General features: G+C 42.7%; 1 protein-coding gene across 1 annotated transcript in view; it reads left to right on the top strand.

Annotated features, from left to right (window-relative positions):
* The window catches only part of LOC103903972 (transducin-like enhancer protein 4), a 100,103-nt gene that overhangs the window by 53,709 nt on the left and 18,941 nt on the right, over nucleotides 1-27,453 (top strand). Inside the window, exons 6-7 of the mRNA XM_009285292.1 lie at nucleotides 2,029-2,233; nucleotides 2,633-2,649. Coding sequence (XP_009283567.1) covers nucleotides 2,029-2,233; nucleotides 2,633-2,649 — 222 coding nt within the window. The remainder of the gene's footprint in view (nucleotides 1-2,028; nucleotides 2,234-2,632; nucleotides 2,650-27,453) is intronic.

The raw sequence follows: 27,453 nt of genomic DNA, 5'->3' as shown, positions 1-27,453 counted from the left end.
CGTTCTCGAACAGGAATGGGAAATTCCTTGTTTAAAATGAGACTCCAGAACACAGATTATTTTGTCTGTTCCTTTTCTTTCTCTCGCTCTCCTCCTCCCTCCCTCACCAAATCCGGCATGCCAGATTGTTCCCTTGCTGTAAGGCAGCCCCATTCAAACCCTGAAGCTAAACAATACACTGTTGGGTCTTGATTTGTTTTGTTGTAGTTAATTTAAAATTCTGAGAAATGAAGCATCCTTCCATAAGAGCATCAAGCAAGCAAAATGTGTTTGATACTTTCTACAAGACAGTTTACCTTCTGGAATGACATGGGTTCGCAAGCAGGGAAAGGATTGAGCCTTCCCTCTTCCACCTGAAGAATCTTCTTTCTGGTTTTCATTTTTTCATGGTTCTCCCCTCCCCCCCTTTTTTTTAAATATATTTTTTAGTTTTTTTTCCCACTTTCCTTTTGGATCGTTCCCCTCCTTTCCCTGGCACTGATCTGGGTCAGATGACATGTGCGTGCCACTGACAGTCTGATTCCACTGCCTGAGTTGTGTTTCCAAGAGTAAGAGAAGAATCTGTACTTTCACAGGGGGGTGTTGAGGGAGGCATGCGTGCAGTGTGCTGCACAAGTTACGTAGCATGCTTTATATGACTTGCAGTCTTTTACTTTCAGCTCACCCTTATGTAAAGATTCATGCTAGGGAGGGGAGGGAAAAATCAAGTGAACAGCATATTGTCTTTTGATTGATTAAAGAGCTGGGTTGCGAGGTGGGAAGTGAATTTAGATTCAAGTGAAAAACAAATAAAGGTAGGACTTGAATCTTCGCAATTAGGAATTTAAAATGGAATATTTTTATGCAGAGCGAGTTAAGTTTTTATTTCTTCTTCTTCCAAAGTCCTTTATACAGACGTGCAGGGGGGAGAGAGCAAGCCTAGAGGACTTCTGATTTGATTTACCCTGAGTCCTGAGCAGTGACTACTTGAAAACAAAAAGAAAATTTCAGAGCTGATCTAGTTACTGTATAAACAGAAATTAGTTGGACAGTTAGTGGGCAAGCCTTAGACCTGAACAGATCTCTCTTGGGTTATATTTAACATAACTTTTTCACCTCTTTGTTCTCCCCCCCCTCCCCCCCCCCGGCCTTTCCCATTTAGTAGCAACAAACAAACAGTCTACCCCACAATGGTTAGTATAGCACAGAGCTTGATGCAGCCCTGGTTGAGGTCAAGCACTCCAATTCGAACCTCTCAAGGGCTTTCTCTATGTGTTGCCAGTGTACTGGTAAAAATGACTTTAAACTCTTGTCAGCGCGGTTACTGGTGCATGCATCACAGTCCCACTCAAATAAACCTGTCACAACACAGAGTCAGCAGCTAGAGAAGAGTATAAGGGCAGGCCTCTAGCTTTTCATTCGAGCATCACTAAACGTGCACAGAGTGCCCAATTATTTCAGCATTATTGAGCAAGCCTACAGGAGGACCCAAGCCTTGCTACATTAGATTTTCTTTTGTAATTTGCTCAAGTACCGCTGAGGACACTTAAAGGGCTTAAAACGGTGGCTGCAACCAGTTTCCTTTTCTGGATTGTTAATTCAGGTTTTCTCTTTCAAATTAACTCTCACTGCATGCTGTGCAGTAGCGCTGGGAGAACTGTTTAACACTAATTTTCTCAATTTTCAGCTTTTTTTTTTTTCATTATATAACTGCTTTTATAGTTACATATATTTTGATTAGACGTGTATGTGGTGTGTTTCTGCTAGAAAGAGTAAAATGTAATACCTCTGTCAGAGAAATAAAAATTTCACCAAAACTGTAAAATTCCTTTCCTTTATTGTTTTTTTAATTTTTTTTGTTGTTCTTTTAATTCAGCCTGAAGTTTACAGATTGTGTTGTGTCCAAACACATGGACATTTTTAAAACACCAGGATGTTTGTGAGACCTGCTTATTGGTTGATCTGATCAATCACGTTTGATGTACAGGATCAATCAGACAACCCCCGGCTCCCTGAACAAATTCAATATCTGTGTTTTGTTTTTCACAGCAGCAACAACTCCAGGCCCAGCATTTGTCACATGGACATGGTCTTCCCGTGCCGCTCACTCCGCACCCCTCAGGCTTGCAGCCTCCAGCCATCCCACCCATTGGCAGCAGTGCTGGTCTCCTGGCACTGTCCAGTGCGCTGGGGGGGCAGTCCCACCTCCCAATTAAAGACGAGAAGAAGCACCATGATAACGATCACCAAAGAGGTAGGTGCTGCCAGATGACTGTGTGGCTTCATTTGTTTCTCTTTTCTTCTTTCTTTTTTTTAAGCTCTCGTCAAAAAAAAAAAAAAGGAATTTTCACAAGAATTCCTAGCTAATTGCTTCAGTATTTATTACCTGGCAGTAGCCAGAAATTGTGTTCAAATGCTAGAAATCTGGTTTTATAAATCTGGCTGTACAGTATTAATAATTAACTGTACAGAAAAGTTAACATCTGTGCAATTTATGATTTAACAGACATCAGGTTTCTTTCTTCCGAGTATGATAAATGTATAATTTTATGTAAACTAACTAGTACTTTTCTCTTTCTTTCTCCCCCCCACCTCCCCATCCCCTGCCACTGCATCCTCCTCTCCTTGCACACGGGGGCTGCTCTGCATGCAGATAGAGACTCCATCAAGGTAGGACTCCATTTCGTAGGTGTAAGGGGTGGCTCGAAAGAGCTGCACGTTGCGTTTTTCTGAAGTGTGGCCCGAAGTGGTGGAAACAGTCACAAAGTGAAACCAGGTTGTGACGCTCATGTTGATTAGCAGAACCCTGCATGGACTGAGTATCACACTTAGAAAGTGTCTGGTAGTGGGGCAGCTAGAATTGCAGGCGATGTGCCGTCCAGTGGGTTTGGTGGAACAGCATTAAGGCTGTTCCTGGATATAAGGAAAGGGCTGCCCGGGTTCTCTGCCCAAGCTTATGAGACAGAAAGAATTAGCCAGTAGTTTTAAGTCATTTGGAGGCTGTGAACTGTAATTCTGATGTGTCCTAATGCAGTTATGGAAGGAGAGCTCCGTTGCTTGCAGGGGAGAGGTGGTGTGCTGCCCGCTTCCTTCCCAAACGAGTTGGAGAGGAACAAGCTGCCGTTCCATACCCCGACAAAGGTGGTACTCCCACTGAGGATCCTGCCTTCCTTTATCCGAAAGCTAATTTTCAGGCTCTAAGTGACTTCGCAGCGTACGTGTGTGCACCATCCTGTGTATAAGTAGATGTAATGCACACTTTGTGGCTTGTGTAATTCTGAGCATTCAGTGATGCATACGACTATGATTCAGCGTATGTACCTGCATACTTGTCCATGCTGGATAGCCACCAGAGTCTTTCAGAGGCTCCCGGGTTTTTAATGCTGCAAGTGGGGAGGTGCATCTTGGCCCTGCCCTCTCTTGGATCAGTCTGCTCTCCTCGCTGCTGCTGGTGGTTTACCAACTCGCTGCAGACCCAGTTGTTGCCAGCTATGCAGTTACCTGCCCAGCTCTGGGTAGCTGGATGTAGTTACAGAGTAGAGCCTGAGTGGCTTGCACAATTTTCAGGAGCATAAGACTAAGCCTTTTTATAGGTGATGGTGAGTGTAAAATGAAAGGTACCCTTCTCTTAAAAGGGGCAAGACCTGTGCCCACCTTACTGAGCACTTGCAACCCGTTTGCCAAGATTTTAGTGGTGCTTTTTTTAGGAAGATGTATTTTACTCTTGGGGTTGGCCAAATGGCAGAAGAGGTGTTCTTAGCACAAGTCTTGGGTGCATTAGACAAGATTATCAGGAGCTTGCCAGGCAGATGTTACTGCTGTGCCCTAGACGGTGTCGGAAGGAGCACGGTGCCGGGCACAGGCTTTGCCCCCACCAGAGACCTGTCTGGCCAGGGCTGCCATGCAAGGCGCTATGCCTTTGCTTCTCCGGCAGCTCCAGGTGGGGGCATGTCCCACAGCTTTCCCCAGCACGCCCATTCCGCCACTGGCAACTCTGCCACGTCCCAGCCGAGTGCAACTGAGCCGATGGTTGTCAGTTTTGCTGTTACCCACATGGCCCTGCATAACAACCAAGAGCTGACAGGAACTGTCAGTTTTTACTGTGAGCAGCAAAGGCACTGAAGCTGTCTATCTACCGACATAGAACAACAGCATGTCGGATTTTACTTCAGCTTCCTTGTCATGATGGCTGGAGACTGGGATTACTGCTTTATGCAGCAAGGCTGGGCACAGATTAATGATGATTTCCCTAGAACACCCCCTGTTCACCATGAACAGGTAGGTTTAGTCCATTTTCTTTTTTCCTGCACCCAAACAAACAAGTACAAGTAGAGCAGATATCTAAATGTGGGAATACAAACCCACCTGGTTTCTTTAGCGAGTTTGCATACCTGTACAGTTGGAACCATGAGCGTTTCACTCAAGAAAGTGAATGAGGAGAACTGCTAGTACATGCTAACCACTGTTTTTGAACAAAATACACTAGTCATTTTTATGTAATGTTTGTGGGATGTTGGGGTGTTTATGCTGGCATGGGTGTTACGGAGAGTGTTTATACCAAAAAGGCTGATTTTGTCTGGGAATGATTCAAGGGCACTGTTATTCATACAGCTTCAAGAGGGAGAGGAGGGCGTCACTACTTTGTGCCAATTTACTTTGAAATGATAAGTAGATGTTTGTCTTGCACGGTGTTCAGGTTGTGAGTTGGCTTGTGTGTCAGCATTATGGGGCTTGCTGCCAGCTTTGCAAGGTGAAATAGTTTGCTAATTTCCTTAAATGTTTTCAGTGATGCCCAGAGTAGCAGTTAGTCACTTGTTCAATCGATCTGTCCTCCCTTAAGTGGCTCCTGGTTAAGAGAGGCTTTTTATGATTGTCTGCTGTGTGACTTGAGATGGTTTTTGTCAGCCAGAACGTGCCAGTTGCCAGCAGCTGGAGTCTGTGTGCTCGTATGAAATAATTTATTCATGCAGGATAATGCTCCTTAACATTTAACAGGTAATGAACGTGACATAAATTTCCTTCTTGCTTTTAATTTTTCCCTTTCCTCTTCTAATGTGCAAACAGGCAGCTCTGGTACTCTAAATAGTAAGTAATTTTTGGCCATCTGTCAAAAGGAAATTTCAATACAAATTTAAATTAATGGTGCCTGAAATTTTTTATAGCTCCTCTAAAAGCCTCTAATGTGCAGAAAATTCTGAATCTGCTGGTAGTAATTAGTGTAGCATGTAATGAGGATATGGGCAATGTTATACAGCCCCAGTGTAACGTTTTGATATGGTAGCAAAATTTTGATTTATACAAGGTTGTGCCTGGGTTTAATTGTGAGAGACACTTTAAAGTGTTTTCTTGCTGATACAGATTATTAAGCAGGGCAGATTTTAGAATAGCTCATAAAGTGTAAATTTACGCTTTAGTGTACGATTCAGATAATGAAGGTACCCTACGGATTTCTACAAAGAAAGGAGTTCGGCTGAAGTGTCCTGTTTTTTGCCACCACTTCCAGTGCTTTGGATTTGCTGAACAGTTGTCTTCGTGAAACTTTCTGTCTCTAGCTGTGCTGGTCCTGATCCTCCTCCTGGTTCAGCCCAAGGAAAAGGCAGTTTGCATCACTTTTCTAAATGTGACATTTTCTGCCTGGTAAGCCAGACTGGGCTCACATCCTTCCCAGCACCTCCCTGGAGCGAGCAGTTCACCTTCCAGATAACACGAGATTGTCCAGGAGCTATTCCTAAATAATAGATCAGCATCGGCACAGCGAGCCTCATGGAGAAGGGCGGCTTTGGGAGCTCTTTGATTTCGTGTTGGATTCAGTCCTCCAAATCCTTTGCAAAGTTTGAAGTGTGGGAAAACTCTAGATGCAGTAAACTGGGTCACGGGAGCACTCTTTGTGCAGTGGCGAGGCTGTGGAGCGGACAAAGGGAAGGGAAGGGTGGCAAGTGCCAGGGCTGTGCTCAAAGTGCAGCCGTGGCTTAAGGGCTCTGAGGGAATATAATGTGTATAGACAGAAAGACAAACAAACAGCTCTGTAGTTAACCGAGCAGCTTTTCACAGAGGGCTCGGTGTATCCCCTTTTCAAAGCAGTAAAACTTCTTTATTAAGGAAAAAAAAAAAGGAAAAGGATTATTCTGCAGTGGATTCTTGCTTGCTAATTGCACCCCACAAGGATTTTTCCACGTCCTGCAAGAGCTGCTGATGGAGGAGGCATGTTCTTCCCAGCCCTGGTCCTCACCTACCCTCTCTGGTACAAATGTGTCGAAAGTTCCTCTGGTCCCTAACAAAGTCCCTTCTGTAAAACATACCCTGTGAAGAAGCTAAGGAAGCATTTTGTGTGCAAAAGCACCACCTGGCACAAAGTAGTCCAGTGCTAGCAGTCTCCTCCCGCAGAGTGAAGGAGCCCCCATGTGCTGGCTGGGTGGCGGGCCTGCCCGAGGTAGCCAGGATGTCCCTGAGCAGGTTATTCAAGAATCTCAGTCTTCTGAATCGCTGCCTCGTGGACAGGATTCAATTTGTGTAACTTTTTACTGCATCTGTTGTTAATCCAAATCTGTTGTACTTTATACTCAGGAGGTGCGTTGCCTTTTTTTTTTTTCCCCCCACCTGAATTGTAAATTGTTTGGCACAGAGACCATGCCCATACTAAGACTTGCCAACACGGTGGAGACTCTGTTCATTTTGATGCTGGGGGTTACCGTTTCAGGAGCAACAAGTGCCAATAATTAAAAGCTGCAGTCTTGTGGCACGAATAAAATAGCCTGTTGAGATTCCTCTGGAAAAAAAAAAAGTTTTAAATGAAAGAATCTGAAATAATGCATCAAATGGAGGTTTGGGGTGAATTTCTGTCCAACGTACTAGTGAACTAGGAGAAGTCTGTCAGGGCAAATTCAAGTGAGTTTAGCAATAAGATTAGTTTTGCTTTAATCTGTGTGAAGGCTAATAATAACATGTGGCAGATACAGGGAAAGTAGATGGGTGTGATTCCCACGTTCCATCTACATTTGTGGTGGCAGTTGTTCCAGTGCTTCTCAATTTAGCTTCTCAAGCTGTTAGCCACTATTAGGTGTTTAGTCCTCTGTTCATTAAGTATGTAAGTGAGAGTAAGCTGCTTGCTCCTGCAGCTGTAATTTGATACTTAAAAAAAAAGTTGTATGAGTGTAATGCTTCTGGAAAGAACAAGGTAGTTTAAAATCAAAACGCCCAACATATGTTATAAGACTTTTGGATATTACCAAATGTATTTACCTTGCTCAGACTTTGTTATTCTGTTGGTAGAGGAACACCACGTAAACTGCCATGATGCACTGCTGTGGACTTTGTCTTAATTGCCAGGTTTCTTTTAAATTACAGTGCTATGAGTGTCCAGCCAAATGTCTTTGCATTCAGTATGTATTTAACGAGCCAAAGAAACATAGTTATCTGTTACACACCTAAAGAAATCTACAGAATTTATTTCCTGATCATTTTCTTGTTTTGCCACTTTAATACCATTCAGCTGAAAAGCACTTCACAGGCTTGTTAAAATCCAGATGTTTCACACTCATGTCATGGATTCTGCTCATGCCTTTCTCCGTTGGGAAACGAGGTGTTGCGTGTATTTTGCTTTTCGGAATGATGAAGTGGTAGTTTTAAGCTGAGCATATTTGAACGAAACTTTCCTCTGCAAGAGTTGTGTTTTTGATCATTGTGGGTGTTTTGGGGGTAGCGTTATCAAAATATAATGAGTAACTTCTGTTGGCTTGCGATACAGTAATTTTTTCAGTATTAATTGATATCTGCCTCTGGGCGCGCGTAAGCTGTGCTGAATGTAACAGGTGCCCTAATTCCAGAAAATGTGTTGTAATTGTTTGTTTGTGGAACAGATGAATAAATATCTGTGGGGCATAGCTGGTCCTCAGGTGCTGAACGTGAATGGATTAATGATGTGATTGGGTGAGACATGCTTGTTTGTTGCAGGCTCGTCCAGTAACTGTCTGCTGAAGCAGAACAAATATTAATTAGCAGGGTCCTGTTTGTTGTCTCGGTCTATCTTACGGAGCTGATTTTTTGGCACTGCTTTTTTTTTCTTAATAACCTTTTCATGGCTAGACTTGTAGCACGTCATTCAAGCCCTGTGGTTTTTAACAGATTTTTAGAACACGAAACTGAACCTCAGGTATATAGCTCCCCGGTGCGTTTTTGTCTTCTTTTTTCTCCCCACCCTCTCCCTCCCACCTGAGTTTTACATTTTTTTCTTTCATTCAGTGTCACATCATTTGCCTTTTTAATGAGGTCATCTGGGAATTTTAATTTAGTGTAGAGTATTCGTATGAAAGTAACAGCACGTACTCTGGTATCAAAGAATTAGCTGTTTCTGCCAGTTTTGATGGCTTCACCTCCTTTACCCAATAGCTTTTTTTCCCGCTTCTGTGTATTAGTGGTACGCTGGCCTCTTACCTTGCACCCATTTGCCAATTACTGCAGGGTGACTCTTATTTGGCAGTGGCCCACATTTGGACAAAATCGTGCAGTGCTTCTCACTATCAAACTTTATTTTGCCACTTGGTGATTTAGGGTAACTCAAATGTTCTCTCTCCAGATGCTCTCTTCAGCCAGGAGGCAAACACTTACAGGGGCTCTAATTTCTAACCTGAGCAGTCATGTCTAATTATTTCCATGGCAACAGACTGTGATGTTGATAACACAGGATTATGACTTAACATTGTAGAGTAGGAAGAGGAAGTTTGCTGGGGTGAGGAGGTGGCTGGAAAGGTCTTCTCCAGCACAAAGGCTTTGACAATGTAATAGCTGGGAGAAGAGTAGTAAAGGGAGGGAATGAATTTGTTTATTATCTCTTCTGAAGTTCTCCTCATTGTAACTGTGCAATTAAAATCATACTTTGGATGCTGGCATTCATGGTTTACATCAGTTTACTCATGGTGAACTTGTCTGGAATGAAGAACATGTTTGCAGGTCGGGTTAAATAGGTGTTGATTGAAGAAATGAGAGAAAATAAACAATACTTACAAAATTTTTGTCAAAGCGGGACACAAACTAGATGGCTGCTTTTTGCCTTAGAGATACCTGTTAGTGCTGTGATACATTTTTTTTTTGTTGTATTGAGCACTTAGCGTTTTGATTTTTAGTTGTCTTTAAAACCCTTAGATCCAAAGTAACTTGAAACATCCCTTATTTTTATGCAAATCGGTAGGTTCTTTGGGCATACTGATTATCTGCTGAAGGGAGTGAAGGACAGATTACCTTCTGGAATCAGTGACATGGATGACATGCTTTGGAAGTGTCTGTCCTCTGGCTAAAGTCACCAAATGCTAGTAGTAGGTTAATGTTTGTATTAATATTTGTATTGCTCCTCCTGTGTCTTCCCTGGCACTGGGAAAGAAGCATATTCCTAGTCAAAGTGTTGTCAGTCTCTTATGTTGATTTTAGAAGAAGCTGAAGGAAATGAGTAGTCTCACTGATTCCCAAGTTATTATGCAAGATTGTTGAGTGCATCATGAATTACAAAGTTTTAGCTGTGCTTTGAGGGAAGAAGCAATTAGGCCAGCCAGCAGGAATCGGCCATTGAGGGGAATTTGCGGGAAAGTTACACCGTGTCTCCTGCCTCTCTCCGGTACAGTTCTGACTGAGTCGAATAATTAATTAAATATCTAAAGCTCAATTAGCCTATTCTGCATAGCAATTTGAAAAGTTCTGTGTTTTCTTGAGCGACACTTGGCCTTTTGAAGAACAAAAAACTGGAAATGCTAATGTTTTTCAGCCAACTAAGGGAAGAAAATAAAAATGTCTCCATAGCAACAAAGCTTCTTTCTAGATGGTTTCCTAAGATATGCCTGAACTAGAAGCAGATGTCTGATTTGAGAATCTCTCCTCCTTCAATGTAAACAAATAAATTCTAGGCAGGTGTTGGAAATAATATGGAAATCCTATTAAGGGGCCCTGGGTTCCTGTCACTCAGGAAGCCCCTGCCACAAAAGGGTTGGTTGTCTGAATAAAAGAGGCAGAGTAAATTCTCGTTAGGCTTTAGCTTTTCCCAGGAAATGATTGTCTCTGCGTGCTCCTTCTCCTGCGAGCCTGAATGTAAGCGGTTTCTTCTATTGATCCCCTCTGCCACCCTCGCTTTCTCCCTCTCCTCTCCTGCTGGATTAGCCCTTGATGTTGGCGGCGCCTGCTGCTGCGGGCGTTGTGGCATTTGTGATTTTAACCCCCGTCCCTCCGTCCCCAGCCCTGCCTTGGACAGTGAGAGGACAGCCAGAGGAGATGCGCGACGCTGGCCTGGGGCGAGGAGAGGATGGGAAGTGAGTGATGAGGGAGGTGGAGCAGCCGAGTCCTGGGCAGCTTATTGCTCCGGCTTGTTTGTGTGAATTTACAGATGATGTTGTAGCCCTTGGCACTGCGACACTGAACGTTGTCTGGACACGGGATTTTCCTTTTCCACAGGGACTGCAGCTTTGGAGGGGCTGTGGTAAAGATTTCAGTGTGGCTGGCTTGCTGGTGTCACATGTTGGGATTCAAAATGAGAGTGTGGTTTTTCTCGTAATGTTTCTAGGAAGTTGGTGGGCCTTTTTCTTTTTTTCTTCTTCTTCTTTCAAAGTTACTGAGGAAAGATGTGCCTGCCATCAGTAGTCTGTTAGTCCAATGCAACACTTGTGCTGCCTTTGCACTTGCCGGTGTCAGTTTTGTCCCCAGACCCTGCTGGGCTGAGCCCTGCACTACCACAGCCTGGGGACCAGCTTGCCTGTGGGCAAAAACTTAAACGCTGGGCAGGTGGGAGCAGGTGCCGAGGACATGTTTTCCAGGGTTTCTAGGCTGGAAGCGGAGACTGTGTGCGTGTCCCTCCCTCCCCGTCTCCGCTTTCCTTGGTGTGCCAGACATGCATAGTGATGCTCTTAATAACACTCAGAGGGTTAAATGTGGATAAACACAAAACAAGGCTTCTGAAAAGCCTGACGATTATCATGCAGCATTTCTCGGACTATAGCCCCCGAGACGCACTTCATAAAGCCAATAAAGTGCGCGATGGTGGTCTCTCGTTGCCCTGGCAACGGACCACAGGGCACCCTGTGTGTGAAATGCATGAACATCTGCGAATTAATCTTTTTTTAGTTTGTTCTTTCCTTGGCACTGGTGGAGCTGCGCTGGCTGGCAGCGGCGGGGGCTGAGCTGGAGGGTCCCCCAGGGATGCCCCCAGTGCCTGGCAGAGGGGGTGAAGCTGGGCCCCTCCTGGCAGTGCTTCCCATGGTAGAGGGACTTGGCCTGACAGTGCTCTCGGTGGGATGCTGTTAGCTTGCTTTGGGCTTCACAAGGGAACGAATAAAAAAAATTTTCTCCTAAGCCGAGGTGTTACTGGGCATGCCAGTCTGCCGTGCAAAGAATAATCTGAGGGGAAAATTGAAATAAGTGCTCGTGTCCGCATCACAGTTTACTAGACTGCGCTTGAGAGATGCAAAACCCGGGGGAAGGTAGTTTCCACTGCCTCCCAGAGCAATTACCAAGCGCGCCAGCACCGGGGTCGTTAGCATCCTGCCAGAGCCCTTGCAAGTGCACAGGTTCTCTTTCCTCTCGCCTCCTGCCGTCCTTGCCCCCGCTGCGGTGCACCACGGTGCAGATTTCGTGTCCAGCTCTGGACACTGTGCTGGCCACTGGCTGTGAGTGCAGGGCTTGTCCCACCGCTCTCCACTGAGTCTTCGGGAAGACTGTAGGGGGAACACTGTGTATGTCCTATCGTCAGCTAATGCTGGATACAATCAGTGTTTTAATGAAGTATTGGAGGTGAAATGCTGCTTTAATCTGCTAATTGCATTAAGAGAACAGCAGATTGCTCTGTATCACTTCTTTTTGAGCTGCAAGATTATCAAAGAGTACCGAGGTGCTTTTAAGTGAGGTATTGCAGCCAGTCAGATGCTACTTGTTTGCATATGAATATTAGCAGGCACAGCTGTACCTCTGTTTTTCTGCCTCTTGAGAGGCGGTGAGTGCAGCTGTGGGAGTTTCCTTAATGTGTACTTATGAGTAAGTGCGGCCGAGGGGAGGAAGAAGGGAAAAATTTCAGCATGGTTTGTTCCTTTTTTCATTCACAGGGTGAGCGGTCTATTGCAGCTTCTCCATGCAGTGAAGCTGACATATTTGAAGCCACTATATTTTTTTGAAAGAGGGCATACAGTATTTTCTTTGCTATATTAATCTTGCCAGATCAAAATAAGTAATAACACTGATTTTGCTGGTGGTGTCCTGTTTCATCAGACTGGTGTGCACTGCAGAGGTGCTGCACAGGCGTATGGAAGAAGGGCCAGGAGAGGTGTCTCCCGATCGCAGCTACCCCCAGAAGAAGGGTTGCCTACAGGGGTGTGTGGTGTGAGTTTGGCACAGACCACACACAACACAAAACTTGGCAGCTACAACAACATACTTCTGAATCCTTTGCTCATTTTATTTTAATAACAAAGTGGACGGACTATATAGAAATCATTGCTTGCATTGAGTTGAAAAGCCAGTGCTGACCTAAATAATGTGAAGCTTTGCCTTGTGATGTTACACCACCAGGCATTAGGAAATCATTGTATTTGGTTTGCAGTAATTATAGCTGTATGTTTATATTTCTTGTCTCTCCCAGATATGTTTGCTGAAACCATACCTGTTGATGCTGTATTTCTGTCCCACCTCTCTATTTGTTTTAAAAATACCAAACTGCAATTTGTTTTAGCCCTCGAGGAAATGAACGTTTTGCTTTTCCTCCCCTGCTTCGAGAAAAGTTTCTGGCAATGACCTGCAAATATTATTTTGTAATGAGCTTTGCTGTCCCATACTGCAAAATATGAGGGGAATTCAGTGTCTGAATAATTTTAAAATAATCCCTTTAAAATCAATTACAGTAAACCTTGTGGGGTGAGAGAAACCCTCTTTCTGCCATTCCCTTGAAGTACGGTATCTTTCCAAGTGCCCTGTCAGGATGCATAATTGGCTTAGAGTAGCAAAGGCACCCTGCTTTCAGCATAAAGGCAGCCTGTCCAGGGTCAGTTTAGTGCCTTTATAAAAAGCACTGTATGCTCACCACCTAGGTAGCCTAAAAGCTTTATATCACACCGCAGGGTATTTGAAACCAATTAAGTATTTAGCAGACCTTCTGTAGGACTCTCGCGTGCTTCAAGAACGTTTTCTTGTAACTGCATTGCCTCCACTCATGGCGACGGCTGGAGATGCCATTTTTGGACCCTTCTTCCTGCTCCAGGGGATGAGGAAGAGGAGACATTTTTGTGTGGTGTTGTCTGTCTTCCCTGTTCTTTTTAGAGTATCTAGCATCAGACTGTGCAGGTTTTTCCCAGTTAATCTGTGCAAGTTGCAGCCCTTTTGATATTAAAAGTTTTCTATGCTATAGTACCTCTCTGTTGTGCCTTTGGTCTCCATGGAGCCTAAACCATTTTGCAAATACTGCTAATGACTGTAACAGTGAAGGCACTGGTCCTGCTAATACTAATAAACAAACTTAGCATTGCAAATAGCAATAACTTGATTTATAATAGTAAATTTAACTGAAGTTTCCCACTAAGTGGAGTAGGGCTGAAATGGGCACTAACAGCTGCGACGATCACAAAGTGATGGAGCTGCGGCTACTTTGTAGGCAAGTGTTTCATAATTGTTTTGGACAGAAAGAGGAAGAAAACTTTGTTTGAAGAAGGCTCTCTGTGTTGACAGCACGCAACTCCAGAGACTGCTACAGTGTAATCACTGTAAAACTGCTTGTTTTACAAACAAAGTATGTTACAGATTCTAATTATAAAAACAAAAATATGTGCTTTAATTTGACATACAGACAGAATTTCTCTTACTATTTTGCTAAGTCTTAAAACTGCCAGGGATTCTCTCTGGAATACTAGTTATTCAGCATGCACAACTGCTACTGTAGATGTCAAAAATAAAATATTTATAAGTGTATTTGATATTGTGTTCTGGCTCAAGATACGTATCTGTCCAACGCTGCACTGTGATGTGTATGTAAACTGGTCTTAGGAAAAACACTTTGTTCATATCCAGGGTTGTTCTTGCCAATAGTGAGATTAAATCAAAACAAGCACCACTTATTTAATTTTCCCATTTCCTTAATGGTTACTTAAAGTTCAAAAATAATATGTTAATGTAATGATATGGTTGTCACGAAAGCCAACAAAAACAAGGAAGCAGACGTCTGGAGGTGGCTGTTTCCCACACTAGAGAGGCAACTGAAGTAAAAGATCACTTAGCACTCCGTTCTACGCTGTATGACTAGTTTGCCCTGCTCTTTGAAAGTGTAAACATGAACCCTCGTGAAAGCTCTGGAGAAAAGCACGTGAACATTTGCCTTGTGGCTGCAGAGAAGGAGACGCTAAGGTGGGTGATTAGGAAGAGATCAAATGAGCATGGGGGGGAGCGGAGGGAGAGGGAGGTGCGGGGAAGAAATGAGTTTCCTCTCTGCATCCACCTGACTAACTACTGTGCTTATTTTTATCCACATTCTACATGCTCTCTGGAGAGAATTCTTTTACAACTCGTATGAAAACAGGAAGAAAAATCGTGGGCAGCAGCCTTGATTATGCTGTATAAAGATCAGGCAGCTAGTAGACCGATGCGTGCCTAGCGCTTGTCTGTTAAAAGCTGTTTGCTCTCTATACAGTGACACCAGAGGCAAGGTGTAGGAAGGCGTTAATCCTCTGAACATTAACACTTTCCAAGATCATAGGTTACCATTGTCCTCCGTTATGTCAGAATTTGCCTAATGTTTCCTTTTCTCCTGTCGAGCATCTGGTGGTTCCTTGGAAATATTTGAAGAGCCATCATTTAGTATTTTATGGGGAAAGCCTTGAATAATTCACACAACAAATGATTAGGCAAGCACTTGTCTATCTAACTGAATTATTCTGCATGTTTGCTGAAGCAGTAAAGCAGGAGAACAGCATTTCCTTCTCCGGAGGGTTTACAGTGGTAGTATTGACCCACCTAGTTACTGGGTTTCACAGCCTTTTGTTGACACTGTTGTAAATGAAAGCAGCCTGGACAGGCACTGAGCAGCTGGGCTGGATAATTGTGAAGGATTCATGCTTGTTGCTGTTACCCCCAGTGTTTGTAGTGGGTTGTTTGCTTTGACTTTTGTTGAACTGTTGACAAAAGCATTAGATACAAATGAGAACAAATAAAGTGGTGAGATGCCAGGAGGGCTTGGCAGCGATGGTGGTTTTCATTCTGACTTAAATGGGGAATGTCGACACTTATCTGGATGGGAAATGGAAGGTGTGTTCAGCATTTGTGTGCTTCCCCCTCCCCTTTCCCTTCCTTTCCTTACTGCTAAATATGTTTTGGCAAACACAGGTGAATAAAAACAGAGCGGAGGCAATTTCACCATTGCCTTAACTCTTTGGCACCACGTTTTTGAAGCTCTTTCTGACTGTGGATGTCTTGCTGGGCAAATCCAGTTCCTGGCATGGAAGGATTTAGTATAAAAAGGGAAGGGAAAAAAAAAAAAAGAAAGAAAGAAAAGGAGGGGGAGGTAGAAGGGGTAGAGTTGAGAAAAGAGAAGATTAAATAGAACAGGATACACTAAGTAGTATAGCCAGCAAAATTGAAGTCATTTACTGGAACGCTTTTAATTTGGTTTAAACAAAATACTCTTTTGTATATTCAAATGGGGAGTAGCTCAGCTGTTGTGAAGCCAGAAAATTAATGGTATTTTTAGTGAAATAGCAAAAGCATGTCAACAACATAGCTGTGGATGATAATGTTGACATTTTATTCATGAGGAATTATCAGTGCAGGTTACTGGACAACATAGTGTGACTGGAATGATTGGGCACAGGGGGGAAGTGGCTGTCCTTCTGTAAGATGATTTCATTTTGCATTTAGTCTTTCAGGAAGAGAAGGAGGAGAGAGAAAGGAAGCATTTAAAAAACGTGTCTAAGATGCCTATCCTTGTGGTTTCTGGCTTCTGGAGACTAACCTTTCTACCTCTGTCTGACTCACGGTTTTGTCACTGCTGCTTTTTTGCCAGCTGTCCTTTCTTTTCAAGTCTGTCTTGAGGGATGGCAGAGATTAGAGGCAGAGTTGTGTTAGGATATCTTTGCTGAAAAGGCAGTTTTGGCCCTGGAGGAGCTGCAAGTTTGTTCTAGCCATCTCTGGCTCTTGAGTTTTCTGCCTGAGCATTGTTTGCTTGGGACCTTTAATGCATTTAATGTGTTGTGAAATACAGTTACCTTGGCCTGTCATGGAGGAAGTAAGTTAGTGTATGATCTGGAAGGTCTTACCACTTGGCAGGAGAGATGCTTCATATTTGTTATTCCAGCTGTAGTTTTCTTGTAGCAATCAACCTCAGAGAGTTGTGCAGGTCAGCTGGAAAGTGGCAAATAGAGTTCACAGAGGTTAAGACACCACTGCGATGAAAGGAGAAGACACAGATTTGTATTGCTGTCTGAAGGCATACAAAGGTATTCCTTGCCTCTGCTGTAGCATGTGCGTCTCATGGTATCTGAGGTGCCCGCAGGGTTTTGGAGCACCAAAGTTGTCATATGCAGGTATTTTTTGTTACCTGTCTTCATGCAGCTTCCAGTTGTCCTAAAACCAAATGCCATAGTAGCAAGGTAATCGTGGCATTTATGGATTCACTTTGAGCAATCATCCGTGAGTGTTTTCTTTATTCCTCTTTGTTATGGTTGCCATATTGTTCCTAGTCTCTTCACAATAAGAAAAGAAGGGAAGCACAAAAAGAGATAAGGAAGAAATTGCCTTCCATTGCTAAGGTTTCTTGTAACATGCAGCGTGTTTGTTGTGCCAAACCACAGCCCTGTGGACGTCAGCAAGAAGCGTTTTGCCCAGATGTTAAATACTGTGGGATCAGGGCCTGAATTTGTTATTAATCCTACAAATATTAAAAGAAAGTGAAGAAATATCAAGCTATTTCCAGCAAACATGTACTGGGAGTGGTGTTACTGTAAATATCAGCTTGTGCATGATGAATCCCCAATTCTTTTTGTCTCCCTCTTTGGGGAATACCCTGAACAATTCTACAGAGGGCTAAAGAAATTCTCGTAGCAAATTTCAACCTTGAATGAAGGAAAAATGAGAAATCTCTGAAAAGTAGGGAGTTAAAGCCCAAACAAAAAAATATATTCCATAATCATGTCTGCATAACATTTGGGAAATCCAGTTTTGGATCATCTAAATTGTGAGAGAATTTAGAAAAAATAACTCGTGAATGTTCTGCGGCATTGCCTGGATGCTTTTTAATCAAGCTTGGATAGTTTTCTGATTTCATGTGAAATGCACTTTCCCCTGTACTCGGTCACACAGAGTTAGCTCTGTAGTCTAATGTGCTTTGCTTGCAGACCTGTAAGAAGGGACCCAAGCTGTGCTTTACCAGGAGAAGGCACGAGTTTCAGGAAGCCGAGACCTGGAAGCAGGAAGGTGCCTCTAGAAAGAATTTGCATTGCAGTAACAATAGTTTTGAATGATTACAGGAGCAAGAAGGGGAGAGAGAAATGGCGTACTACATAGACTGAGATTGGATTGGACTCACCCAAATCGCAGTGATTATGCATCATGGTGCAAGATTTTTTTGCATAGTCTGGTGTCAGATAGTAAGAAAATGGAGTGCTAAACTGTCCAGCTAGGAATAAGAGTGGAGATGGGAAAGAGCATTCAATAATGTAGCATAGGAAACTGTAAAATAATGAAACGGAAGTATGACAGAGAGATGATGCCCTAAATCAGTGGTGCACAACCTTCAGCACAGAAGGTCTTTACTGGCAGCTTGCCATGAGCCAGTGGGCTGCACTTATTTTGCATATAATTTACATTGGATTTTAATCAGATAAGCACACACCCTGTTTGTTTTGCTTATTTATGGAGTGCTGTAAGTGCAAACACTGCATAGCACAAAGCAATAAAAGATTGTGTACTTGGTGGGTTATAGTAAAAGGAGTGATAATGGGAAGACTGGCTCTGCATTTTTGAAATCAGGGAGGTTAATCTGACATCTGGCTGTCTTTGAGAAGGCCTTACACATTCTGAAGTACAGGTTTGGGTTTATTAGGCAGCTGCAGGTTTGGCTTTGTTCACAGTTCAAATACATACGGTTAATTTGAGAAAAATAATTTCAAAGACAAGCTTGCAGATAGCACATTTCCTGGTTAATTCTGTTACCCATGGGTAATTTAAAAAAACAACAACAACCACCACCAGCAGTTTTTTCTTTCTGAAATTTTGTTCAGAGTATTAAGTAAGTTACATCTCAGATATAGTGGCTTTAGGTTCCTGTGAGTTTAGCTGATGACAGTTCTACATACGATGCAGAAGTGTTTCCTCTTTTACATTTCCTATGTCTTGTGATACAGATTTATGCAAACTAAGAACGGGCTAAAGTTACTATCTGTAGACGTATTAGTTTCTGGAGTTTAGTGTAGGCACGCTGTTATAGCAGTTGGATTGCTCTAGTCGTCTAGTTGTGTTTTTGCTGATACAAGGAAGACTGATTCCTCCCCCCCCTTATTTTTCCATTTCAGTCTAAGATATTTAATGGATCCATCCCTGTGATACTGGAGTACCTCCAAATCTTCAATACATTAATCCTCACAACAACCTTGTAAGGGAAAGAAACGCTCTCTAGGCTTCTGAAATTATCCCTATTTTATAGATAATGAACTGAGGCATGAAGAGGCTTAATTGACTTCACGCGATCAGACAAAAGAGCAGACTACTGAACCTAGATTTCCCAAATATAAACACAGTTTTCTATCCCTCCCAGTTTTAGTTTTTTGCTCAAGCATCAGCATTACTGTGTGATCCATTTTTACCTAATTCTTCCTTTTAAAACCTCTCAGTGGATTTGAGTCCCATTCATGGCAAGTGCATGCATGCTTCTTTCTGGTGGTAGCTCGTGTGGGCTAGTTTGCTAGCTCAATCCTTTTGGGCTAATTCCTGTTTCAGTTGACTACCTAATCTCTGTATGTTTTTTCAGAAGAGAAGCTTCAGTTGAATTTTCATCCTTCCTTGGGGTTCGATTACATTGCTCTTGTGTGTGGTGTGGATCCTTCAATACCGCACGGGGTTGTAGATATAGCAGAATTGGCGGGAGCCCACTGCACTGTTGGGAGGGTCACGGCAGGGGGAGCATGCGTGCAACATCCCCCCTGGGCTAACCAGCCGTCAAGCAGCATATATACACCATGCCATGAAGCATACCACTGAGACCCGGGGGCTGATGCTAACCCGGCTTGATAGCACACCACCCACCAGCAGCGTGACTCCGACAGCCCAGCACTGTGCCTGAGCTGTTCCCCATCATGTTACTTCTGGCCCAGGGCCATGTTAGCAGGGCTCTGCCGCTTTCCATACGTGGAGCAAGATTGTTCATCCACGGATCAGGATTGTCGGCACAGTGCTCTGCTGCCAGCTAGCAAGGTGCCCAGTGCGGGCTGCTGCACAGCTGGAGGACTCTCCCAGGCTTCTCCCAGTGCTGCTGCAGAGGGAGCAGCCCCAGAGGTGGATATGGGAATGTGATTTTTGTCAGTAGCGAAAGCGCACTTGTGGGGAGAGCGTGTAGGCAGGGAAAAAGGATTTCCGTCTGTGGGCTGGAGCTTCAGATACAATTGTGCCTGCTGTGAAAGAGCTTGTTATACTTTCTCACTGTAAGGGCTCCATCTGGTGCTCTAGGTGTCTTTAAATGGAAATTTACGTTTACTGTCAGAGCTAAAGTCTACTCACAATGAGTAGTCTGATGGTCTTACCAGTCACAACAAATGCTGAAAGCCTTTCCTCACCTCCCACCCTGTAAATATAAGGGGCGGGGAAGGACAGTGAAATGGAGAGGGATGGACTGGGCAGGTTCAGAATCTGTCCCCATCATAGTAGGACACAGTAATGAAGACCCACTTTAAAATTCAAGATTTTCTCTGTCTTAGGGCAAGATTTAGCTTATTACTGAGAGCAAACAAGCTGGCATTGCAAGGAAACAGAGTCTGCTGTTGCTCAAGCAGCCCAGATGTTGGTTAGTAAACAGTGGTGTGACTTACAACTCAGCCTCTTAAATTATAGCTAGACACTTCCTGGCAGTGCTTTGTGTACTCGATGTAGGATCCCCACTCACTCATTAGGACAAGTGTGCCCTACACTGATGTCAAATTTGAAGGTGGTGTGTGCAGAGATCATCACAGTAGTCAAGCCTTGTGTTAAGAAATATGTTGCTATCTATTCTGACTTTTGCCTTGAAAGTCATGGACTTGGCAGCTACTAAGGAGAAGAAATGCACTGACAAACTGCTGCAATCCGGGATTTAATAACCCTTCCCAACTGAGAAATCCATTTTACAAGTTATCCCATGCATCCTTCCCAGCTCATTTTTTGCCTTCTCACTGTTTAGCTGCTTCAGTCTCATCTGGATCAGTTTTTACAACTAAAATAATTCCTGACTGTGCATAAAATCAAGCCTCTTGGTTAGGTGGCCATTAAAATATGGGTGTTGGTTTTTAACGTACTCCAAAGCAAGTCCAAAAATGCTTGTCTTTGCTGTTGCACTACCAAAGTGAATGGTGGCTAGAGGAAATTATCCATATCAAGGAAGCTTGGGAAGACTTTTCCTTAACTCTGTAACTCCTGGTTTTATAGTGCTGCTTCGGCCTTTGATCTCCACACTCTTAATGGGCTCACAGGGAGGTTATTTAGTCAAAAAAAAAAGTACCTTGAACTTGTCATTTTAATAAACTTGTTACTTGCCAGCTTCTCTAAAGGCATCCCAAATGGAAATAAACATCTTTCATTTTGTTTTATAAATAAATTTTAAAAATGGTTTCCTAGACAACCTTGATGAAATGTCAACTTCTCAGATCTAAACCCACACCGTAGGTATTGTTATCTCCATCCCTGCTGGGTAATTTGTACACTGCAATAGTTTGTTTGGAAACATGCCTGTTGTTCTTTAAAATGTACTTAATGCTAGATTAGAGAACATAAGACCTTTTTTGTCTCCTGTTTCCACCAGCTCATTTCTAAACCATTTAAAATAAAGAGCTTGAGCACGTATGGTATTTAAAAAACCTTTCACATGATGTTTTTAAAACAGATCAATTTCAGCATTAAAGTGTTAGGAATTCAGCCAAGGAAAATTCAACTCAGGATTGTATAGCTGTAATGATAATGTATTATACCCGTCTTCCTTGAAAATGATTGTAACAGTAGAGTTGAACCTAGTGAATTACATAATTTAGGAGCGTTTGCCAGAATGCTGTTTTAGGGGGATTACTGTAGTCTGCCCTTAACAAAAGCAAAGGGAAAGATGGATCATATTATGAAGTACTTAAATGAGAGAGAACAGTCTTCACAAATTATCTAAGATAACTCATTTGAATAGAACAGAAGGTCATGTGTGTGTATGCCAGTTATCACACTTAACTACTTGGCAGAGTGTAGGGGGAGTACAAGAGGGAGATTTTTGCTTTTCCTTTCCTCTAGCCTGAATTAAAGATGTATTGCCTGCTCATTGCTGACATCAAAACATTTCCAGCTAGCCTGAAGTTAGTATTTGATTGTGCTTTTAACGTTTAAAAAATTAACAGCATGACCTGTCTAATATAAATTATGAAAGGCCCAGAAAAATAAAAGCTTCTGATGATTCTCTTGGCAAAGCTCTAGGATGTTCAGGAGTTGTAATGCATCTAAAAATCTGGCAGAAAGGACTGTGTGTTTTATTTTTTCAGTCTTCAAAGTAGGTGTTGTACATATAATGTGCTATTATATACTGATGTAACTGCTTTAAGGCTGACTGCAGGATCTGTGTTCCCACCACTCTTCCATCCATTCCACTTGCCAGAGTCCTTGATTTGAAGAATGAGACCAGGGACAATTGTTTTTGCAGCAGGCTGAGGTCCAGATTCAGAGTAGCATGCAGTATGCATCTGAAGTTCAGCACATATGTACATTCCTCTGATTTCTTTATCTGCCTTGTGACTTCCCTGAGATCAAAGTGTGTGCCTCAAATCTGACATCTGCTCGAGTGCTTTCCTGAATAGGAAATAGGATAATTTCCTGAACAAGGGTCTTGGGAACACAAGTAAGTGAGTGTAGATGAAGTGAGGCAGATATAATGGGCTTGGATGTTATTTGGGCAGAGAGGCGAACAGTAGTGCTCAAAGATTTCTTTCTGGAAGATATTTTTATAGATGGCTGAGAGAATGTTTTGCTTCAGAATCAGCATGAACTGGAATTTGCAAATATTTAATAGCACTTGGCCATGTTTTATCCACCTGCCCAATTAAGAGACTGGTCAGATAATGAATTCTGTTTTCACTGGGCGCTTCGCAGTGGCTCTGGCTTCCTAAATCATGTAAAGTACTAGAAAAGCATAAAATACATCGGGTCTTCAGAAGCCACACAAGATCTGACAGGGGAAGAGATGAGCGAATTGCCAGTCTCTCAGTTAATACCTGAGAAAAACATGTGACCATGTTTCTGCTGATTGAAGCAATCGGGATGTGGAGTGGATGTTTCCATTGAGTTTTAGGGTGCTTTTTGCAATCATGGTAGCCTCTTGAAGGCTACCTCTTTTCCCATCACTCTTCCACTGATCAAGTCAGGAACAAACAGGATTTAAAATGGGGGGAAGGGAGAGAACAAGTCAGAAAATGTGGAAAGAGATCATCAGCCCTATCTGTGAAGTATTCAGTTAAAACAATAATTTGTTTTGTCTTCTTATCGTCTCCTAGGTCATCTCTGCAGCAAAACAACTATAAAATCCTTTAGAGACAAACAGGCAGAAGGAAAGAAAATGAAAGTGTTTTTCCCGGAAGGATTGATACATATGGATAAATTGGAAAGGAACAGAAATGTGAAAACTGATGCCTTTGCCATGAATATAGCCTACGTTAGATGTAACCAAAACTAAAAATGTGGGGCTCTGGGGCACTGTACCTGACTGAAAACAGCTAAATGGAGTGTCTCGTGGGACTGTCTTCAGACATGATCTCTGTGGTTTTAAAGCGACAAAAAAAGGCTAATTAGTGCTAGGTTATATGCCTCTGGTCAAAATGAAGAATTACATAGGGAATGTAAATCCCAGGACCAAGTTGTTAGGACGTGTCACATGCAAACTGAATCTACTTAGCTATCCCCGGAGAAGGCAACGCTTAAAGCCTGATCATTACTGCTTTACCATGGAAAATCTGGGGGGCGTGGCTGTGTGTATTTTTTTACCTCCTAACCTCTGTTGCTGGTACTGATGAGATTTTTATAACCCCTGTGGCTTGAGACACTGCAGGAAAGTGTTTGCGTTCAGTTTGGCTCAGTGCCGTACAGTCCATTTTAATCACTGTGCAAAGTGAAAGGATAACAGTTTTACTGTGGTGCTTGGTCTGAAAAGAGGGCTCTGAGCAAAAGCCGGTTATTCTTCAGAGGGATTTTGTGATTCTTGCAGATATTTTTTAAGAAAGTGTAAAGTATACTGACACAGGTCTTTAATGACTATCATAAAACATTCCCTCTTTAGTGTTTTCTTACTATTCTGAAAACAAACGGAATTACCTTGTGTGTGTTGTCTAAATTCAGTCGCTATGAAAATGTAATTAATGTTAATATTCTGGAGATATGTTGGATGTTGGGAATTTTCTGAGCGTGTCAGTCATCGGCTTTTGAAGAACACTCATGGAGCGCTGCTGCTTTTCCTTGCGTTGTGGCATGCCGCTGAATCAAAGCCTGTAATGCAGGCTAGTGATTAGCCTGCTATCTCCCTTTCATGGTGGTGAGCCCACAATTAAATTGCTGCATTGAATGCTCCAGCTGGTTGAGATTTTTCTCTTATCCTGTGGTGGTGTGCTCTCCCTCGCTCTTTCTCCCTAGTTAACTCCCAACACTCTCCTCTCTGTTTCTGTTTCTATTTCTATTTTGCTAGAGCTGCTCAAACTGTTTCAGGTCTCTGCTGAAGGAAATAGCATGAAAGATCGGTAATTGGAACCCCAAATAAATATTTGAGGAGAGGAGAGCTGTAGTTCCGTGTTTCCTTGGCACTGCTCTGTTCCTCAGATTTCTGAAGATATCTACCCTCAGTCCTCCTGAATTGCTGTAACTCGGTGGCCTTTGACCCCTCCGTTTCAGTGTGTCTGATTTTGGTTAAAGTAACATTTAGGGGTTTGTGTGCTGTGATGACCAACATGCAGGTTTGTCCCGGATTTTGGCATTTATTTTCTAAAATGCCAGCAGCACGGTTTTCTCTGTCTGGTAGCATTTCCATGCTTATGCCGTTGTTATCCAGGAGCGCTTATCTTTTCTGGGATCATTAGGGACAGAATTCCTTTGCAGCCTGCATATGGCCTGAAGCTCACCCACTCTATTGCCTAAACCAGTTGCAATTTGTGCTTTAACACCTTCTTGCAAATCTTTTCACTCAGTCCAATTTATCTGCTCTGCTGTGTGCTGAAGCACGAGGTCTTAGTTTGGGGTCTGTTCAAGGGGGAGGAGATTGAAGCGCAGGGTGGTGAATGGAGAATGGATCAGGTGAATTGCTCTGTGGATTAAAGGGGAGGATGTTTGACAATGCCTGGGTTGTGTTACCATCAATTAAATTCAATATTTACGAGTTGGCAGATGTGGACAAGAGCAGACTTGATGGTAAACTTAATCTGTGAACTTTGAAGCTTCTGTAAACCTATCAGAAATGTTTAACTCCTTTTCCTGCCCATCTGTTCCTTTTTCTTTTGTTCCCTGCTGAAACCAGTTGTTCAAACTGTCTTGCTTACCAAAAGGTGCTTGTTATTCTTGCCGCACTGCTCGATTTCACTACCTTCATGTGCCTGTGCTAAGATACACTTCAACCTAAACCTGTCTTTCCTTTTTGCCTCACAGCTGCGCTCCTCTACTGCTTCACCGCTTGTACTTAAGCTGCATCGGCTCTTCTCTCCATCCTTTGACCCTCACAGTGTCAGTAGTGATTAGGCCTTATGTGTGTTATGTCCCTCAGCTAGTGATTACTGGAGAAGCTGTATTTTAAAGGATTTATTGCAAAAATCCATCTGTGAAAGGCTAGTCAGCAGCCCTCACCATTGCTTTAAACACCTACTTCTCTTGCCACCACCATGCACCTGTACACCAGGAGGGGCCAGAGAAACAACAGCACATGCTGATAGGATTATATGTCAAAATTGCTAGGTATCTCCAACTTCTGCTGTGTGGCCCGCTTAGCTTTTCCAGCAAATTGATAAGTGTATGTTGAAATACATGACTGGAAATAATGTGTACAACCATAGTGGTTTATTGTTCATTTTATCACCCATTTTATAACATCTAGAATTTTAATTAGCTCAGATAAAATACTGCAGTGGTACCACCAGGGCAAGCAGATCACCAGTGTCAACAGTTACATGAATATTTTTAAAGAAATTACACGCACATATACATAATACACATACATATCTATACCTCTATTCACGTAAAACTTTTGAGAACACTTGTGTTTCAAAAACTAACTGCTGAGCCTACACATTCTCTTTATTCTGGACTCCTTTATGGCCGTCTCGTTGCTCTTGCAGCACTGCACATCTACACTTTGATGTTTTTTATGACATTCTTATCCACTAATTAACTTCATTAATTTTGCAATTAGTGAAGTTAATTAGTGAGTAAAAATGCTATATAAAACTTCAAAGTTTGCATTTTAATCATAGTTTGTATTAAAAATAATTATCACACGCTTGATTACTAAACTCAATCCAGTTAGCTCAGACAGGGTCATGTGATATTAGAACCAGCTTTGTTCTGTATCTTCGCTAGCTAGTTAGTGGCATTTTTCAGTAACGATTACTGAGATTGTCTGGTGTCTGAAAATGCAGCTACAGGGAAAAGGCAGCAAATGAGACAAAAAAAAGAAAAATTATCATGGTATGGCTGAGTGGAAGTTGGGTTTCAGTCTGGGTAAGTAGAGAAACAAGTTGGAAAAGGGGGAGGTGAAAATACTAAAAAAGTTTGCTGTGACTGGTGTGATATATGTGGGAACAATTCTTGGCTATCAGCCTCCCCTTCTTTGGTCAGCCATTTTGGAAGAGGTGCACTCCAGGCTGTACTGTCTGACTGTGCCAGCCTGATCACGACCGACTGCATATACCTAAAGGAAAAGGCATGATAAGGAAAACCCGCTTGCCTAAGTAAGGACAGCAAAGGCGGGATGTTGGAAATTAAAACAAAGAGCATAAAATCCATGAGGCAAGGTGGATGCTGGGATTTAGTAATAGCGATAATAGTAGTAGTAGTAATAATAACAACAACAGCAAAAAAAAGCCATAGTAGCATTGTAGGTGTGGGTGACCTCAGAAGCACAACCACTGTGCAGACACTCCATATGGTGTCTATAGAGCAGCCCACAGCATTTCACACCCATCTCCTTCAGTTTAATAAAAGTAATGTACCTGTGCCTACAGGTGTATGTAAATGAATGCATTTTTTTAGACAGATGGGTGTTGCCTTACAGTTAGAGCCATGCAGAAGGTTTGCTGTGTGGGAGCTCTTGGTTACAGTTTTTCTGCCTGGGCACAGTGTCTCGGTGGCTGCACTGGACTGCCCCTTCCTCTTGCCTGGGTGTTTCTTATGCCCTGTCCTGTCACCTCTCTGCTGGGACCTCTTCCACCTCGTCCCACTTGTTACTCACCAGAGTGGTCTCTGTGTCATCCCTGGCGTGTCAGAAGTTGCAGCACTCTTTTGCGTTTTTTTTTCCCCTCCCCTGCCCCGCGCTGTGTTTTTGATTTAAGCATACGGTTTTATCTTAGAGAGCTAAGTGCTCCAAGCCTAAGCCTGGAGCAGTGCCTGTGTCCAGGCTCTGGCGCTGGTATGTCCATCTATAACACTGGCACCAGCCAACCAAGCGGCATTACTGCCTGGTTGTTTCCCTGTGATGTGTATTGTATCCAATTTTATAGTTTCTTTTATACTTTCAGCAGACTTTATAACAGCAATAATATCATTCAGATAATTATAGCGTAATTGACCTTAGCGTTGAGCATCCTTGGCTTTTACTGCAGTTTGCTTAATACTTCAGGATGGTCAATTATCTCATAATTCCCACTTTGTTGGAAATTATTGTTTTAATTATTACACTCCAAATACATCATTTTGGCATAGTAGTAAGGGTACGCTGGGGAATGGTCATATTCGTGAATGCTTTATAGAGTTAACCAGCTTTATCTTGTGGGAGGGCTTTTCATCCTGTCATCTCTAGTCATTACTTTTAACGCTGATTTCATTTAATTATCACTTAGTCTGCTCAGGCCAGGTCTTCGTCTGCAGGAGCTAGCATATGGGGAGTTGGGGCTTGCAGGATTTGAGAGCAGTTGGATGGCTGTGCAATCTGACCATATTGATTTCTTTTCTGCCATGTTACAGTGTGAGTCATCTATGTTAATGCAAGCAACTTCCACTGGAAGTTGGGGGTGAAATGGTGATTTTTTTTTTTTTTTTTTTTTTTTTTGAGAATTTTGAAGTTTTAGTTATCCA

The sequence above is a fragment of the Aptenodytes forsteri genome, unplaced genomic scaffold, assembly GCF_000699145.1.
Source record: "Aptenodytes forsteri isolate BGI_AS27 unplaced genomic scaffold, ASM69914v1 Scaffold151, whole genome shotgun sequence".
NCBI classification, from domain to species: Eukaryota; Metazoa; Chordata; class Aves; order Sphenisciformes; family Spheniscidae; genus Aptenodytes; species Aptenodytes forsteri.
The sequence above is the reverse complement of the archived record's forward strand: the minus strand, read 5'-3'. Positions and strand labels throughout refer to the sequence as shown.